The 20,486-nt window shown below is 39.2% G+C and overlaps 1 protein-coding gene across 2 annotated transcripts in view; it reads right to left on the bottom strand.

Annotated features, from left to right (window-relative positions):
• LOC136878923 (autophagy-related protein 16-1) overlaps positions 1-20,486 on the bottom strand; it is a 415,189-nt gene that overhangs the window by 208,433 nt on the left and 186,270 nt on the right. For both annotated transcript variants that reach the window (XM_067152540.2, XM_067152549.2), the window contains one exon: positions 3,117-3,225. In XM_067152540.2, the coding sequence (XP_067008641.2) occupies positions 3,117-3,225 (109 nt within the window). The remainder of the gene's footprint in view (positions 1-3,116; positions 3,226-20,486) is intronic.

Genomic DNA, 20,486 nt, shown 5'->3' with positions numbered 1-20,486 from the left:
AGAAGTATTAAAATTTACATATGATAACAATGACATTTACAATAAGATACAAAAGTTGAAAACTAGAAAAGCGGCTGGAATTGATCAGATTTCTGGGGATATACTAAGGACAATGGGTTGGGATATAGTACCATATCTGAAGTACTTATTTGATTATTGTTTGGTCGGAGGAGCTATACCAGATGAATGGAGAGTTGCTATAGTAGCCCCTGTGTATAAAGGAAAGGGTGATAGACATAAAGCTGAAAATTACAGGCCAGTAAGTTTGACATGCATTGTATGTAAGCTTTGGGAAGGCATTCTTTCTGATTATATTAGACATGTCTGTGAAATTAATAACTGGTTCGATAGAAGGCAGTTCGGTTTATGGAAAGGTTATTCCACTAAAGCTCAACTTTTAGGATGCCAACAAGATATAGCAGATATCTTGGATTCAGGAGGTCAAATGGACTGTATCGCAATTGACCTGTCTAAAGCATTTGATAGGCTGGATCATGGGAGACTACTGGCAAAAATGAGTGCAATTGGACTAGACAAAAGAGTGACTGAATGGGATGCTATATTTCTAGAAAATATATCTCAGAGAATTAGAGTAGGTGAAGCTTTATCTGACCCTGTAATAATTAAGAGGGGAATTCCTCAAGGCAGTATTATCGGACCTTTATGTTTTCTTATATATATAAATGATATGAGTAAAGGAGTGGAATCAGAGGTAAGGCTTTTTACGGATGATGCTATTCTCTATAGAGTAATAAATAAGTTACAAGATTGTGAGCAACTGCAACGTGACCTTGAAAATGTTGTGAGATGGACAGCAGGCAATGGTATGATGATAAACGGGGTTAAAAGTGAGGTTGTGAGTTTCACAAATAGGAAAAGTCCTCTCAGTTTTAATTACTGCGTTGATGGGGTGAAAGTTGCTTTTGGGGATCATTGTAAGTATCTAGGTGTTAATATAAGGAAAGATCTTCTTTTTTTTTTTTTTTTGCTAGGGGCTTTACGTCGCACCGATGCAGATAGGTCTTATGGCGACGATGGGATGGGAAAGGCCTAGGAGTTGGAAGGAAGCGGCCGTGGCCTTAATTAAGGTACAGCCCCAGCATTTGCCTGGTGTGAAAATGGGAAACCACGGAAAACCATCTTCAGGGCTGCCGATAGTGGGATTCGAACCTACTATCTCCCGGATGCAAGCTCACAGCCGCACGCCTCTACGCGCACGGCCAACTCGCCTGGTGAAAGATCTTCATTGGGGTAATAACATAAATGGGACTGTAAATAAAGGGTACAGATCTCTGCACATGGTTATGAGGGTGTTTAGGGGTTGTAGTAAGGATGTAAAGGAGAGGGCATAAAAGTCTCTGGTAAGACCCCAACTAGAGTATGGTTTCAGTGTATGGGACCCTCACCAGGATTACCTAATTCAAGAACTGGAAAAAATCCAAAGAAAAGCAGCTCAATTTGTTCTGGGTGATTTCTGACAAAAGAGTAGCGTTACAAAAATGTTGCAAAGTATGGGTTGGGTAGAGTTGAGAGAAAGAAGGAGAGATGCTCGACTAAGTGGTATGTGATACTTATATCAATATCAATCAATACTGATCTGCATTTAGGGCAGTCGCCCAGGTGGCAGATTCGCTATCTGTTGTTTTCCTAGCCATTTCCTAAATGATTTCAGAGAAATTGGAAATTTATTGAACGTTAAGTTATTCCAATTCCTAATTCCCTTCCTATAAATGAATATTTGCCCCAGTTTGTCGCCTTGAATTCCAAATTTATCTTCATATTGTGATCTTTCCTACTTTTATAAATGCCACTCAAACTTCTTCATCTACTAATGTCATTCCACGCCATCTCTCCGCTGACAGCTCGAGAAGATGAAGATGAAGATAAAGTTGGAATTCAAGGGGACAAACTGGGGCAAATATTCATTTATAGGAAGGGGAGTTAGGAATTGGAATAACTTACCAAGGAAGATGTTCAATAAATTTCCAATTTCTTTGAAATCATTTAGGAAAAGGCTAGGAAACAGATAGGGAATCTGCCACCTGGGCGACGGCCCTAAATGCAAATCAGTATTGATTGATTGATTGTGAGCTTATATTTGGGAGATAGTAGGTTTGAACTCCACTGGCGGCAGTCCTGAAGGTGGTTCTTTGTGGTTTCCCATTTTTATGCCAGGCATATACTGGGGCTCATGGGCGCCCATACGATAGTCTGTAGGTGGCGCCTAGACTTCGGGGTATGTAGTATTTTTAATATTTTGGAAGATGAATGGCGACTTGTATTCCATGGTAGAATACCACCCACGGTATCCCCTACCACTTCTACGTAATACCGACTTTTAAATCATTTTCTTGAAAGAAAACACCTGACTACATTATAATTTTTCCTTTCGCTGAGAGCAGGGGAGGGGGATGTCCCCCCTTGCCTCCGGGCATGGGCGTCCTTGCTGGGACTGTATTTTAATTAATGCCATGCCCGCTTCCTTCCCACTCCTAGCCTTTTCCCATTCCATCATCGCCATAAAACCTTCCTAGCCTTTTCCCATTTATCATTGCCATAAAACATAACTGTGTCAGTGCAACATAAAGCAAATTGCAAAAAAAGAAATTCTGTGCTAGTTACTGCATCAACTGCCGAGTGTTTATTTTTATTCGTTGTTATATTTATTGTTAAATATTGCTTAATGAACAATATTAGTTAAATGTATCCAGACATTCATATAAATCAGCAACCTCAGATAGATTTTTTTGCTAGTAGTTTAACGTTGCACCAATACACCAAAGGTTTTCGGTGATGGAAGGGTGAGGAAGGATTGGGATGTAGCGGTCGTGGCCTCAATTTTGGTACAGCCTCAGTATTTGCCTCGTGTGAAAATAAGAAACCACAAAAATTCATCTTCAGGGCTGCCAACTGTGGGATTTGAACCCACCATCTCCTGAATGCAAGCTCACAGTTGTGTGACCCTAACTGCACGACCAACTTGCTCAGTACCTCACATACATTCCCCAATTCTCATAAGGTAACTGATGAAATATTGTTTTTCTTACATGACAATTTTGATTATCGTTAGAAGAATGAGTGAATATTTGCCAGAAAATAACCTTGGTGCATCTTACCTTTGGAGATATCCCACAGTTTCACTTTACGATCTGCTCCACCTGTGGCTACCATAGGTCTATCCACTGGGCTCCATTTTACAGCATGCACCTCTCCTTCATGAGCATCCTAGAGACATTGAATAACACTAAGTAGATTACTTCAAATGATGGAAATGTTCCATAACAATGCAAGATCTGCACGTAGTGAAAGAGACTGAACCTGCAACATTCCTGGACACTTTACGTTCCATGTCTTTCATATATCTATCAAGAATTATGCTAATATTGAGTTATTCTTTAATTGTCTAAACTAAAGAATAAGCAGAGTAGCATAGCAAATTCCTGGTATTCCTCCTTTTTCCTTTTTTTTTTTTTTTTTTTTCCTTGAGCATAATCCCTAGTGTTGGACTACTACAAAAGAGGATCCCAATATTTGTGTAATTCAACCTATGTTCTAACATACTTCCACCAAACATGCATACAATGAAACTATATTAATGAAATAACCATAGGCTTGTGTATTTGAGCACCTTCAAAGTTTTATTTTGAAATATATAACACTCAACATTTTGGCACTTTCAGATATTTTGTTTAGCAGAACCACGATATAAATAGGATTTATATTCAAATATTTTCTCAGCTTATAGGGACATTAGTGGAAATGTTTTGAGATATAGATGCACAGCTGGTCATCATGGAGTTTAATGTAAATAAACAAGCAACTATTGCACACATGAAGCAATCATTTTCTTATGTATTATGCTCTTTGCAGACCTTCCAAGTGCATAATTAACTACTGTTACTAATGTATGCTATTGTCATACCACCATGCTTGAGAATGCTACACATTACAGAAATGCAATCTCAAACAAACTGGCTAGTCATACAGTCAGCAGTGATAGTACAAATCAGGAGTGGGCCACACTTCAGAAGGTCATCACTGAGTCAGCTGAGGTAATTGGTTTTGTGAGAAAAAAAAAGACAAGACTGGTTTGATGAAAATAATAAAGAAATTAAATGTCTGATCAATGCCAAATGGGAAGCCCATCTATCCTATCTTCAAGATCCATCTCCCAATGTGAAGAAATCACATTTCTTGGAACTTAAAGGGAAATGTCAGGCACAAATTAGGGAAATCAAGAATCAATGGTGGCAACAAAAAGCCGAAGAACTGCAAAGACTATCTGATGCCCGTGACCTGAAAAGGAGATATATGATCCAATTCGATCTTCATCGGGGTCACTGAAGATTGCTGACAACGCCATCATTTTAACTGATAATGGAGATTTTTTTTTGCTATTTGCTTTACATCGCACTGACATATTATTATTTATTTTCCACTAATTGTAGGTACAATTTATGGATGGTGAATGGAGAAAGAGCATAGGCCCACATACACGAAAGTGCCTACATCACCACTTAAAATTACATTATTCAAATATACAATTACATTCTACATAGTGTGCTTATATACAGTACCGTATTTACAAGGCATATATATATATATATATGTCTTATGGCCATGGCTCCGGAATTCACCTGGTGTGAAAATGGGAAACCACGGAAAACCATCTTCAGGGCTGCCGACAGTGGGGCTCAAACCCACTATCTCCCGATTACTGGATACTGGCCGCACTTAAGTGACTGCAGCTATCGAGCTCGGTGGAGAAATTTTAAGTGTGTTGGAAGGAACATTTCTCTATGCTTCTAAATCGTGCCTCCAATTCTCGCAAAAATTCTATTAAACCGGCTCCAAGTTATCTCAGAGAGGATTTTGCCTGAGTCTCAATGTAGTCTCCGAACCTCCAGAGGCACAACAAATATGATCTTCTGTGCTAGACAACTCCACAAAAAATGCAGAGAGCAACAGCAGCCTCTGTATTTAGTTTTCTATGATCTGGAAAACGCCTTTGATTCAGTACTAAGATCTGCTATGTGGACAGTATTGAGACATTTTGGATGTCCTGAATGTTATGTGGAATTGGTTCAAGCTCTTCATGATGGCATGTCTGGAAAAGTTCTTCATGGTAACTCAGTATCAGATTCATTCCCAAGGCTGTGTGCTTGCTCCTACACTCTTTGCACTGTACCTGGCTGCCATGCCGCATAAATAATCTGCAAACAATTTAGGCATGGAGATTAAATTTTGTTTTGATGGAGGCCTTTTCAATCTGACAAGACTTCACTCACAAAGACATACTCTGGTTACCCAAGTGACAGAACTGCAGTATGCCGATGACACCGCATCTCGTGCTCTTAACACCTGCAGAACTACAACAGTCAGTCAACTGCTTTAAAAATTGCATGTGATCACTTTGGTCTTGCCATTAATGCGAAATAAAAACCCTGAAGGTACTTGTACAAGCTGCCCCAGGATTAACTCTTCCTGAGTTCAGTATCTTCATCTTAGACACAACACTGGAACAGGTTGATCACTTTTCATATCTTGGAAGCATTTTGTCCAAACGGTGTACCTGCGAACAAGATGTTGACAAAAGGATTGGGGCTGCTCATGCAGCATTCAGATGGTTAATGCACAGAGTCTTCATAAATAACGATGTAAAACTGCATACCAAACTCATGGTGTACAAAGCTGTTTTCATTTCTACACTGCTGTATGGCTGTGAAACTTGGACACACTATCGCCATGATGTCAAAAAACTAGAGCGCTTCCACCAACAGCAAATGAGATACATCTTGAATGTTAAGTGGGAGGATAATGTGATCAACACACACAGTTCTCAACAAAGCGCAGCTAAATAGCATTAAGGCAACAATCATCACTCATCAACTGAGATGGTTAGGCCATATTCACCGCACCAGGCTTCCCCACCAAATTCTTTATGGTGAAATTTGCTCTAGCAGTCAACCTCACGGAGCCCCTCTTAAGCGTTTTAAGGACCAGCTGAAACACATCATGAAGACAACTGGTATAAATATACAGACATGGGAAGAATGTGCTGTGGACCATTCACTGTGGCGGAACACTACATCCACCGTTGTCAATTTGTTTGAAAGAGAACATCACAGACATCAAGAGGCTAAGCGACAAGCAAGAAAACTCCGTCAATTACAACCCTGCCCTCCTGCATCCATCTAGTGTGATTTGTGTGGGCGTATGTTTTATGCCAGGATTGGTCTGTTTAGTCGTCGCAAACACATCCATAAACCGAGTTGAACTGCTCAATGTATACAGGAAGTTATACATACTAGGATCGAGTTACAGCCAATGATGCTTGAGATCTTTTAACTTTGACACGCTTAAAAACAATACTATTTAAGTTACTGTCTTCATAACTGTTCTTTTGATTTTTCAAATACCAGTCTCTTTTACTCATCTGTGAGCTTAAAAAGAGAAGATGAGACATGGATCAAAGAAGCAGTCTGTGCTGGGGTACACATATCATCTCCAACAAGTACCAATACGTATACAATTCAAGAAATTGTTTGAACTAGCACGATCATGTACCCATTATTTAGAACAAATAAGAGGTTATGCTGCTCACCAAGAGTCTGCAGTGTGACACACAAAACATTAATTTATGAAGAAATTTAGAACAAAAGACAAACTTGTTTTCACTGCCGTATTTCTTAATTGCAACATTCAAATTCATACAGCCTTTTCAACCCAATACCTCATCATGTCATCAACCTTGGAAGAAATAGATCATCTTTCTTACAATCCAGATTTAGCACTAGGTGATGTTTTAAGGGATTTTATATCTGAAAACTCTGATAGTCAAAGGTGACAACCTTAAAGAAACTGTAAACATGTGATGCCCCTTTATGATGGCTGTGTTAACAAGGATGGGAACTATAACAGTAATTTAAGGCACCAGATGTAGAATCCAATGGGATAAATACAGGGTGAGTTCCGCAAAGGTTGCTGTCCATGGTACCATCACAGTGTTTCTGTATACCTGTAGAAAACCCATCAACTTTGATGAATCGATAATCTGATTGAAAAACAGACAGAAAAGCAATAAAACTTACCCCATTAAAGTAAGTATTGAAAATGCTCTCTCTTAGCCTGTAGACAAATGCTGTAGTGTGCAATGATATTCCGGTTCACTCTGTGCAATTCAGCCTCCTGTATCTTTAAAATTTTGGTGTGAATTGCATTACAAAATCTACGGCACATGAAAATATGCTTCTCATCTCTTAATTCAAAGGTCATGAAATGCACTAAATCAATCAATAAGAAGCGATCACGTTGTACGCTATACGGAAGCTTACCATAGAGTAGCTGAGACCATGGCATCACTGGGCAAGCTATGTGGGTGAGAAAGCTCTTGAATCAACCAATCATCCAGACACTGCACAGAGAATAACCAGCAACTCAACTGAGGCTCACACTGTATATGAAAATTTACTCCCATTTTTAATTTTTTGAATAGCCAGACAGAACTTCCTTTCTGAATATGCTTTTTAACTTCTACCATGTGGATCATGATTGCAGTGTAACATTGAAGAGACCTATTCTTGTTCTTAATCACTTTACCTTACACCCTTGTTCTTTCTGCAGGTGAATACTGAGCTCCTGTGTGGCTAAACAATTCTCACATACAAAAGATCGATGACCAAATTAAAAACACTTTCTTGCTTATCTCCAGAACCATTAAATCCATCATTACTCAGTGGCTTTCAGTTTTAATTCATATTCCTCCACCACACCTCCATAGGTATAATGCTCTGATTAAAGAATCATACAGGACACATCTAAATCAAGCCCTTCCTATTCATGGTGATGTAACTGATGCATCCCTCCACAGGCTAAATTTAGACGTTCTCCACTGCAAACAGAGGCTAGTTTCTGAGAATTTTGACCTAGTTCAACAATGGCATGACAACTGTAAACTGTTTGCCATGGTGTTTGTGCTGACTCTTAGTAAGGTTAGGCTGATCATATTGTCTGCATGTAAGATATACGCCTACCAAAGAAAATCCTATACTCCCAACTGAAGATGCCTTTGCTGGCAGGACCTAGTGTTTACAGTGCACTATGTCTTCTGGTATAGGCTAGAGCAATTTTGTTACTTTCATAGATCTGTCTCTGTCTTATCCTTGGCTTTGACAATATGAAAGTGACTGAGGTATGAGCGATGCTAGTAATGCCAATCCTTATGAAGCCAGTCCCTGCTATGAATGGTGTGAAAATGTTGCTCATAGGGTCGGTTGGTGCATGCATTTCAGTGGGCTTGGCAGACTGATACGTAATAGCAACTCTGGCTCGGTGAGGAAAGCAACGGGAAACTACCTCACTCCTCATTTCCCTAGTACGCCTCTTCAGTGATGCCTAGGCCATCTATGACAGTTGATGGCAGAGCTGTTGAGGATCCCACCAGCGGTATCGCTGACGGACTACACATACCCAACTGAAGAATGGCCAGCGTAACCATGGAGGGCAGCTTAAACGATATAAGGATGTTCTAAAGTGTAATCTCAACAAGTGTCCTACTGATATGGTCAACTGGGAAACTATAGCCGAGGATAGGCCCAAATGGCGTAGCATTGTATACAATGGAGTTGAACATCTAGAACAAGATAAGAGAAGATCAGAAGCTGAGAGGAGGAACCGCAGGAAAGAACGAGCGAATGCGAGGGATGGTGTTCTTACACAACCATCTGCTGCAATAACTAGTGTGTGCTGTCACTGCAATAAAATTTGTGCATCCAGAATCGGACTGTTCAGCCATCTGAGATGACACAATTAATACGTCCAAATGACATTTTATTTATTTACTATATATTCGCTGACAAATAAATGCCTACGATGATGATTGTGCAGTTGGAATAGATTACTTTCTCTGCAGTATGATTCTGGTGCCAATAGACAGACACTGAAGCACATTTCTCATGAATGTGCCACTAAAGCCTGCGGCGGAGACAATTCAGATTTTTTCATTCTGACTTCTGCTTTACTGGACTATTTATCTACTTATAAATTATTTAATGATTTTTGTACCATAGCTTAGTAGTAGTAGTAGTAGTAGTAGTAGTAGTAGTAGTAGTAGTAGTAGTAGTAGTAATCCCGCACTCTGGAAGCTACACAAATGGACTTCGCTCTGTTTTACTGTTGGATACCCTTCCTGAAGCCAACCTTTTGTAAAGGGATGCATTCAATATTATGCATTTCTGTGGAGGTTGGTAGCGTGGTGTGCTGTGCGTGCATGAAAACTAAAGCGTTCAGACAAACACAAACTTTCCAAGTTAGAGGAATTAATCTGATGCGATTAAAATCCCCGATGCAGCCGGAAATCAACCTGGCACTGTCTGAACCAAAGACCTTGACAGTGAACATTCAGCCAATGAACCAATAATTCAAGGGTGTGGTAAAAAAAAAAAGGGGAGGGGGTTATGAGTCAGGTTTTCTTCTTCCCACCCATGCCCATTTCCTATTAAGACTTCATAGGTAATAAATGTCATATTATGTATTGAAGAGCAATATAACGTAAAACAAAAGTTAAATAGGTTTCCACCTGTTCAATACTATTTATTGTAACGAAAAACAATTATATATTTTTGTCATCAGACTCAGCAAAATATGTCAAACTGAACTTTGCTAAATAAAACCATTCCCAATTAAGGCCTTCACAGTCATGGATTAAAAAATTAACAGCAATAGACTGGATTTTTAGTCCATGTGTGTGTGGTGTTCTGCCCTGGTAGTGCCATTTGGACTTGTCAGTTGGGCAAGCACGACTTTCTGAGATGCTACTTAGCAGTGGCACATCATCTAACAATCTCGCCGAGTTTGCAAATTAGGATTACTAACCTGCTACAGGAGAAATGATTCTCCATTATCAAAAGTTTGTCTTCCCCAGTCGGATGCAATGTCAATTACGGCTTTCAGGGCTGCACAGTAAAAAATAACAGAAACAGACTGGGTTATGGTATAACTTGGTTATACTGATAGTAATTTCCAACAACGCGAGAATGTCTTAAATGGCACTGTACCTTGATGGCGAGTACATATTTTTGAAATTGGAGAATCATTTCTTTCTTAGCACATTAGATATCCTTATCTGCTAACTCAGCATGATTGTTGGACCATCTGCCACTGCTAAGTAGCTTCTTGGAAAGGTGTACCAGTCGAAGTGATGAACCCAAATGGCATGTCTGGGGTGAAACGCTCACATAGACATGGCCTAATAACTACCTGTAAGCAATGCTGATATGTAATAAAAATCATTTCCATCCACATACGTCGAATGTTACACCCCTGTATTCACATAATGTCACACCCAAGTTAAAAGAATCATATAAAACTCCATATTTAATTGCCCACCTAGTGAATACAAATATATTTTTCAATTTAAATTTTGAACTAGACACACATTCTTTTAAAAATTCAGTACGACATGTCAGTCCATTGGACCATCTTCAGCTACATTTCATATTATGATTAAGGGGTCAAAATTTATGTATTAAAAACAGTAAAATATTATCTTGCAAGTCCCATGTTATTGTATGTTAAGAAGTCTGATCAATGTATATAAGCACATAATAACATGCTCTTTGCTATTTAAAACTGAAAAAATGAATGTTTAGTTTGCAATTTAAATGGTAAAATATATTTGTACCGACTGGGTGGATGAATAAATACAAAGTTTTTATGATGGTATATGTAAATATGGAATCACTATGAAGTTGATTGTATGCACATTCAAAGGAATTGTTCCAGCTATGTATCATACATCTATGACTCCCTGACCAGCAAGATTCCTTGGCAGGAGAAATCTGCACTGGACGTATAGCATACAGTATAAAGCAAACACTAATTGTTTGAAGAATATGTTACATTAAAGTAAATCATCTGTCAAACTTATGAAGTATTTGGGTAGCAGCCAGAATATAGATTAAAAACAATAAATTGTGACACAAATTAATATAGAGAGAGCTTCTTGTAGGGTCTATGTGGGAAGATCTAGTATCCTGTCCACTCCCATTGTGGGGATGGGATTGTCCTGATACAGCCAGTTATTCCACAGGGGCTGGATGGGACAGGCTGAAAGAGAGCGGGCTAGTGCCGGAAACAGAACAGGACGGGATGGGATGGGCTGGGACAAATCTTCTGTGGGCTTAAGTGCAGGACATGGCGGAATGTGTGAGCAGAATTGATACTATGTTATGTGTTTATGAAAAACTGTGCAGCAGTTTTAACAGCATAGAGAAGAGATGGCGAACATATGACACACACATTACGTGACACATGGAAGCGACTTCTCTGGCACATCAGACAACATACCAACATATTTTAATGTTTTTAACATGTAATAAATAGTTGAAAATCTAGCAACAAAGCATATTTTTACATTATCCTTTAATAAAGAAGTATGTCTCAGTTAATAATATGGCCATATTTTTAACACATTTTATTATGTTAAAGCAAAAATATAACTTATTCTTAAAACTTAACTGGTTTAAAAAAAATGTAATTTTCAGTGATGTTTGGGGGGGTCCACTGTTGCTCATGTCTGCAGAATTTACCTCTTCATTACTCTGCATGTGTCCCAGGGTGGTGCAAAGCGAGCAACAATAATCACGATGAGACCAAACTGTCTTAAACGACCTCTCGGTCAAAGATTAAAGAGAATTAATACCCGAATAGGTCCTTCTCAGGACCTTCAAGTTCGTAAGATTGGACCATCAATACAAATTTAGCAACTCAACGCAGAGGGTATAAGCAGAGCAAAATGTGAATATTTATCCAAAAGCTTGAAGAATCATCAAATTGACGTCATCTTACTCCAAGAAACCCATGCTGAAGATGACTTACAGCTTTACAGCAGAGGAAGGATTCCAGGGTTTAAGCTTGTGGCTACAAACAATCATCCCAAATATGGATTAGCAACTTATATAAGAAATAACATCAGCAACTACAAAGTCCTGCCATCAATTTCAGATGACAATGTCTTTACAGCAACAGTTAACATGGGTAACCTGACAATAATCAACTTATACAAACCACCACCCCTACCCTCACTACAACATCCAAGCATCATCGCTGGAGACTTCAATAGTCATCATACTCTCTGGGGATATCAGGAGTGTGATGAAAATGGACAAAAACTTGTTGACTGGATGGATACAGAAAACCTCAAACTCGTTTATGATGCTAAAGATAAGGCAACTTTTATCTCTGCACGATGGAATCATGGCTATACACCTGACCTGTGCTTCACTACACAATCTCCAAACGTTCCCAATGAGGTACATCGCACAGTACTAGCCAGGTTCCCTCACAGCCAGCACCGGCCAGTAATTCTCCAGACAGGTCTGTTCATACCCATTATCATCTCCTACCCGAGACCATGATGGAACTTCAACAAAGCAAATTGGACAGAATTTTCAAAGCAGACTGACTAATATAATATGGATAAAACCCACTTTCAACAACTATAGCAGATTTATTGGTATACTAAAAGGTGCAGCAAAACGATGCATACCAAGAGGTTACCGCAAAGAGTACATCCCCGGCTGGAATTAAGACAGCGAAAAGCTTCTCAAGGAATATGAAGTCAATGGTGATCCTGCAACTGCCTCTGTCCTTCTACAATCACTAAATGAAAACAGACAAAATAAATGGCAAGAAACTGTAGAATCCTTGGACCATACTCACTCCAGCTGAAAGGCCTGATCACTACCTCCAAGTCAAGAAAGGAAAAACATATCATAAGAGAAGTCAGACATCAATTGAATAAAAGGAAAAAGGTCAGCTCCACAATCATTTGAGTCATCTGCCCCATTTAAACTGGAAGAGACTATAGAAGCTACAAAGTGCATGAAGCCTGGAAAGGCAGCAGGTGTTGATGGCATTTACCCTGAATTTCTGTTAGACTGTGGTCCAGCTACTGTCAGATGGTTGAACACCTTCTTTTCCAATATTGTAGAAACAGGTCATCTGCCTCCACTATTCAATAAAACCAACATTATTGTTATACTAAAGCCAAACAAAGACCCTTCAAAAGTTGAAAACTACTGCCCCATTGCACTCCTTAGTGTCACACTCAAGCTGCTAGAGAGACTGATCCACAATAGAATCTCCTCAGCCACCAACAAGGTTGTCCCTATAGAACAAGCTGGATTTAGACCAGGAAGAGGATGTGAGGAACAGGTGCTAGCAGTAGCAACTCATATCGAAAAGGGCTTTGAGAAGAAGTTGATAAGCATGGGTGTCTTCTTAGATCTAACTGTTGCTTATGATACCGTTTAGCATGACAAACTGCTGCTCAAATTCATTAGTGTCATCCCTTGTCGGAAACTAACCACTCTAATATGCAATATGCTAAACAATAGGTATTTCCAAGTGTTCTCAGAAAACTCTACAAGTAGGGTGCAGAAAATAAATGATGGGCTCCCACAGGGCTCTGTGCTGGCTTCACTCCTTTTTAATTTGTACACATACGATCTTCCAAATACCACGTCCAAGAAATTTATTTACGCTGATGATATTGCCTTGATAGCCCAGGATCAAAGCTTCGCTGAAGCTGAAGCAATATTATCATCAGATCTGAAGATATTGGATGATTACTTCGAACATAATTCTCTACGACCGAATCCTCAAAAGACAGTTGAATCAACTTTCCATCTGTGGAACAGACATGCAAATTACAATCCTACAGTCAGTTTTAGAGATGAGATTCTCCAATACTGCAGTAACCCTAAATACCTAGGGGTGACTCTGGAGATATCACTGACATACAAAATGCATCTCAAGAATGTAGCAGCTAAAATTAAAACCGTAACAACATATTACAGAAGTTAACAGGGACCACCTGGGGTGCCAATGCATCAGTCCTTAGATCCACAGCTCTGGCTCTTTCATACTCGGTTGCAGAATACCACTGTTCTAAATGGTTAAACAGTGCTCACACTAAAATAACACTAGCGAACATGATTTTGTGGTAAAATAGAAAATATGTAATTCTTATGAAAATCGCTGCCCTGATTCTGAAAATGATGCTATTTTTTCCTCTCACGTCTAGTTTTGATGCAATTCGGTGTTTTAGTACCTGCTTGAATTCGTAAGATGTAATGTTGAGACATGTTCTCGCGCAACGTTTTTTTAGAATACAATTATGTGATTTGATTTGTTACTGTTTGCATTTTATTGTAGGTTTATTGCTGTCTAAATTTTCATTTTGTAGTTGGGGGTTTCCTGGTAAATTCATAACAAACTCCCCTAGATACCCAATAGACCGCAAGGTATGTAGGATTGAAGATAAGACAGTTGAGGGTGACCACTTGAATAAACAGACGTGTTAAAAGCCCCAGCCCTTATGCAATGTTTATGATGGACTGATAAAGCAAGTATTATACTCACAAAATGAACTTGTATTTTGTAAGGATATTTCAAATCTTCTACATCAATTGGGAGAGAAAGAGTATGATCCTAGTAACTGGTGTGTTTTTATTAACTCTTTGCTTCATAATACAAATGTTTTGGCATCCGTACCACTTGCACACTCCACAAAAATGTCTGAAACATACGAGACCTTCAAGTTGGTGCTTGAAAAAATTAAATATCACAAGCATGGGTGGCAAATTTGCAGTGAATTGAAGATCATTGGATTGTTGCTGGGACAACAAAAAGGCTATACAAAATGTCCCTGTTTCCAATGCGAATGGGAGAGCAGGGCACGGGATAAACACTGGGATACCGTGAATTGGCTAGAAAGCAAACAACTACAATCAGGATCCAAAAATGTCTTGAATGTAAGTCTTATTGACCGTGAAAAAATTCTACTTCCATCCTTGCACATCAAATTAGGATTGATGAAACAGTATGTCAAGGCATTAAATAACAGTAGCCCATGCTTCCAATATGTATCCACTAAATTTCCCTCATTATCAGATGCAAAAATCAAAGAGGGTGTATTTGATGGACCACAGATTCGTAAACTGATGAAGGATAAAAATTTCACAGACATGATGACCAAAATTGAGAAAGAGGCATGAAACGCATTAAAGATGTAGTGACTAAATTCCTTGGCAACATTAAGGACCCTCAATACAAAGAAATTGTAAGGAAAATGTTGGTAAAGTTTAAGGAACTCGGTTGTAATATGAGCCTTAAGCTTCATTTCTTAGCTTCGCATCTGGATTATTTCCCTCCAAATTTAGGAGCTGTCAGTGAAGAACAAGGTGAAAGGTTTCACCAGGATCTCAAAGATGCAAAACGACGCTATCAGGGACGTTGGGATGTGAATATGATGGCTGATTACTGTTGGTTGGTTGCAAGAGACGACCCTTTTAGAGATCATTCAAGAACTTCAAAAACCTGGAAATTCCACGGAAAACGGGAAAAGACGGATGTGTGAATCTAACCTGCACATAATGTATGTTTAACCATTTCATTTTTATTCAAGGTACGGTTATATTAATTTAAAAGCAACTGTACAGCCGAAACTAAATATGCACTTTATGCTTCAGTTTCACGAATTTCAATATACACTAAAAATATAATACAAACCATCTACTTGCTTACAAAGCAGCATTTATGTGTATTTAATGCATGCAAAACACGATTACGTTTTGCAAGCTGAAATTTACATTAACTCTTAATATATATAATTTAATCAATACTAAGTATCAACAATTTTATGTAAGAACAAAATAACATTTTGTAAAATTGCCACTAAACCAGACGTGATATGCCAAAACTAATTTTTTTCTCGAATTCTGCATTAAGAAATTCATAAAGCCCACCTATTTTCGTTTCTACCGCACAAAACAGGGTTTTTTTTGCAGGCTAGTGTAATTGACACACAGCTCAATCAAGCAATGCTCCTCATTACAGGATGTATTCAATCTACTAACACGCACTGGCTATCGGTTCTAAGTAACATTCCACCCCCACCCCTAAGAATATCTCAGTCATTGCTGAACACATGGAAGAAAATTGAAAACAATCCACTTTTACCAATACAGTCAGACTGTCCAGTATTATTACCGCAGCGATTAAAGTCCAGAAAATCACCATGGCGAACAGCAATCAATCTGCAAGACAATTACTTCAAAATACTAGATGCATGGAACTATCAGTGGCAGAGCCAAAACTCTCTGACACATCATTACTTAATTAAAATTCCTTGGGAGCAGCCCGCAGGCTTTCATTCACATCGATGACAGTGGTGTGTACTGAATAGGAAAAGGACTGGTCAAGGAAGATACGGAGCAATACTGAGCAAGTGGGGATGGAAGTCCTTTCCTCACTGCGACTGCGGTGAAGAACAGCAAACCATGGATCATGTACTGCTTGAATGTCCCCTCAGAGCGTTTAGAGGCTCAATGGAGGATCTCCACAACCTAACACAAGAAGCCGTTGAGTGCATTAACCATCTGGACATAGTATTGTGAATAATTTTATGAACTTGAGAGTGTGTGTATGTGTGTGTATTTTTGTACATATTTTGTAAATAGTTGATATTCCTCCTTTCATCATACGATAAATAAATAGTGATGTGTGAAAAATAAAATATTCAGTGGATTTATATGTAATGAAATCTAATACCTAAATGAATTCAAATGAGAGGTTTCATGAGGATTTTAAAGTAAAATAACCAATGGCACACTAAGCAGTAAAAAGTAATAAACAAGACCTTAATTGACACGCTAGCCGGTAAATGTTTGCCATCCCTGGCATGAACATTGTGCAAGAATCTGTTTTCAAACAACCTTCAACTAACATATTAAATGTTATAATGGGATGGGAATATGGATTCACAGCTAAAATAAATAACAAAACTCTTCATACAGAACAAATGTGAGGAATTGTAGAAGGTCTCACATCCAAATTTCTCTTTGCCTCAAAACAATACCTGCCTGCCCAATCCTGTTTGTTCCATCACCATAAAAATATGAAGGATGGGTAGTATCTGGATGTGGGACGGGACAGGAAATATGCGGTGTGGTGCCAGGCCGAATGGTGAAGACAGCCTGTGCTTCGCAACAGGATGGTATGGGAAGCCCGTAGTGCATGAAGTAAGCAGGATAGAACAGGAAAATGAGGCAGGTTTGCAGAGCTCTATTTCCAGTGTAGTAAATAAACAATTAAAATTCAGTACATTGATGGAATCTTATGACACTGATGTGGTGATAGGAGTGGAATCATGGTTGAGAGAAGGGGTGGGTAATAGAGAAGTATTTCCAGAAGAGTATACAGTTTATCGCAGAGACCAAGGAGATAAAATGTGAGGGGGGGGGTGTGTGTGTGTTTATTCTGGTGAAGGAAACTTATTGTTCACATGAATGGTTTACCGATGAAAGGGATGAAATATTAGGGATAAAATTAGTTTGTGATAATATGAAGGAGGTGGGAATTACAGGAACATATAGGCCTGGAAGAGAGGAAAGAGACATGGAAATATTTGAGAAAATAATAGATTATACTCATAAAAACAATAATAATGATATGGTAATAATTGGGGGAGATCTAAACTTGCCTGAAGTTGAATGGAATGGAGCTGCAAGTAAAGCCCATAAACAGGAACTGGCAAATAAGTTAATTTGGGAGGGAGGATATACACAAGTAGTACAAGAACCGACTCATCTCAATAACTTACTAGATGTATTCTTGGTTAAACCATGCGAAATTGTTGATAAAACTGAGGTAATTGAAGGAATAGGTGACCATAAGGCTGTAATAATGGATGTACGACTGGTACCAAAAAGGCTTAATAAGAGGGTCACACAAGACAAGAAATTGTACAGAAAAACTGAAGTTGATGAATTTGGGACTTACCTTAAATCACAATTCAGTTGTTGGATAAGTGAAGGGAGTAATGTGGATACACTTTGGGCTAAATTTAAAGGAATCATTTGGGAAGGAGAGAAGAGATTTGTACCTGTTAAGAAGGGTAAAATGACCTCAGACCCTGTTTCTTATACAAGGGAAATAAGGAAACTAAAAAGAAAATGTAGAATAGTAAATAGGAAAATCAAAGAAGGTAGGGAGAGTAGAGAAACTAGAAAACAGCTAATGAGGGAACTGAATAGAGTGAAAAAGGAAACAAAAGAGGATTATATGAATGACATACTTCAAGAGGGTAATGATCACAAAGGGAAATGGAAAAAGCTGTATTCATATATCAGGAATCAAAAAGGAAAAGGAATCCAAATTCCTACAATGGTGGGAGAAGGGAGTGAACACTATTTAACAGATACTGAGAAAGCAAACGTATTTAGTAGGGAATTCAGAGATTCAGTAGAAGATTGTCAGGAGTTGGAAACAGTAACAGAAGATAGAGAGGGAGAGACAGAGGGAAACAAGAAGCTTGTCTATTCATGAGTTCTATTTTTGGGCTTATGCCGTGTAAATAATTATAAAACACACTCAACGTTTCAAAAGGAACCTTGCCTTTCTTCATCAGGAGACCAAAGAGAAGAGAAACGACGTATTGATGGTTGCTAGGAGAAAGCAACAAGGAAGCTACAAATGGTGCCCAAAGATGTAAAGGGGACGCCATTTTAGCCCAATGCTAGAGACAATGAATAGTGGCAGCAGAGCATTACTCTCTAATGGTTCTGATTATAGGTAGCCATGATTCACTGAGGTTGTAACCTGTATCGCGGTTGAAATTATCTGGATGTTTACGTATTTCAACCGCCTCCCTGATAATTCTTGGGCGATATTGCTTTATACGGGCAAGAACATCCACTTCTTGGAACAAGACATCATGACCAGGTGTTAGGGCATGGTCAGCAACAGCTGATTTATCAGGTTGGTTGAGTCTGATACATCTAGTATGTTCTTTGATGCGAGTACACACCGTTCTCGAAGTCTGCCCAATATAAACCTTGCCACAAGTACAGGGAACTCTGTAGATACCAGGTTGTTGTAATTTAGGCAAACTATCCTTAGTTGGTCGCAGGAGTTGTCTAATCTTAACTGATGTTCCAAAAACAGTTCGTACCTGGTACCTGCGTAAGATTTTAGCAATACGATCCGTCGTGTTATGTATGTAAGGTAGGTAAGCAGTTCCTTTTACATCTTTTTTCTTAACAGACGTCCGATTATGTGCCGATTTCAGAACCCTTGAGATCAAAGCTCTGCTGTAACCGTTGCTCTCAAAGGTGGTTCTCAAGGTGTTAATTTCCTCTTGTAGATCTGACGCTTCACAAATCCTCCTGGCCCTGGTAGTCAGAGTTCTAAGGATGCCATGTTTCTGGGCAGGGTGATGGTGAGAATCTGCGTGGAGATATCTATTGGTGTGTGTGGGCTTACGATACACGCTGTGTCCTAGAGATCCATCCTCTTTCTTGGTGACGAGAACATCCAAAAAAGGTATCTTGCCGTCAGATTCCATTTCCAAGGTGAAACAAATGGAAGGGTGCTGGCGATTAAGGTGATCCAGAAAGTGACCAAGATTGTCTTCACCTTCCGTCCATACGACGAACGTATCATCCATAAATCGCCACCAGATCTTCGGTTTGCAAGGTGCCGACGACAAAGCTTTCTCTTCGAAGTTTTCCATGAAGAAATTGGCCACAACAGGAGAGAGAGGACTTCCCATGGCCACACCATCTGTCTGTTCATAATATTTCCCATTCCATAGAAAGTAGGAGGAGGTCATGCAGTGATAGAAAAGCCTAGCGATCTCTTCAGTAAAGATATCATTAATGAGAGACATGACACCGTCAACAGGTACTCTCGTAAACAGGGACACCACGTCGAGACTCACCAAGATATCGCCTGGCTGAAGTGATATAGTTTTTAACTTCTCAATGAAGTGTGTGGAATCCTTAATATATGAAGGGGTGTTACCTAGGCGTGGTTGAAGAAGACTACCTAAATATTTCGAAAGGGCATATGTCGGGGAACCAATCGTACTGACAATAGGCCTAAGAGGAACACCCTCCTTATGTATTTTGGGAAGGCCATACAGTCTCGGAGGAATAGCATCCCCTGGAAGGAGACTCTTTGCTGTATCTTCTGGAATAGAAGATTGCTTGACCAATTTGACGGTCATATTTGAGTAGCGAGTTGTGGGATCACGACTGTTAATCCTGTATATAGGATCAGCTAACAAGGACGAGATCTTGTTGTCATATTCATCTTTATCCATCACCACCGTCGCGTTACCCTTGTCAGCGGGGAGAACGATTACATCAGAATTGTCCCTTAGATCTTTTAGCGCCCGGATTTCACCTTGTTTTAAGTTGGACTTAGGTGGATTAGCGGTCTTGAGAACTTTGGAACATTCTTGTCTAACTTCCTCAGCCTCTTCAGGTGTGAGGTTATGTACCGAGGATTCTATAGATGTAATAAGTTCCTCAATTGGAATTCTTCTAGGCGCTACAGCAAAGTTGAGACCTTTAGCGAGAACTGCCTTTTGGGTTTCATTCAAAGGCATACTGGATAAATTTACGACAACTTTGTTGGAA

This window comes from Anabrus simplex, chromosome 1 (assembly GCF_040414725.1).
Source record: "Anabrus simplex isolate iqAnaSimp1 chromosome 1, ASM4041472v1, whole genome shotgun sequence".
NCBI lineage: Eukaryota > Metazoa > Arthropoda > Insecta > Orthoptera > Tettigoniidae > Anabrus > Anabrus simplex.
Note: the sequence above shows the minus strand (reverse complement) of the source record. Positions and strands in the feature narration are given on the sequence as shown.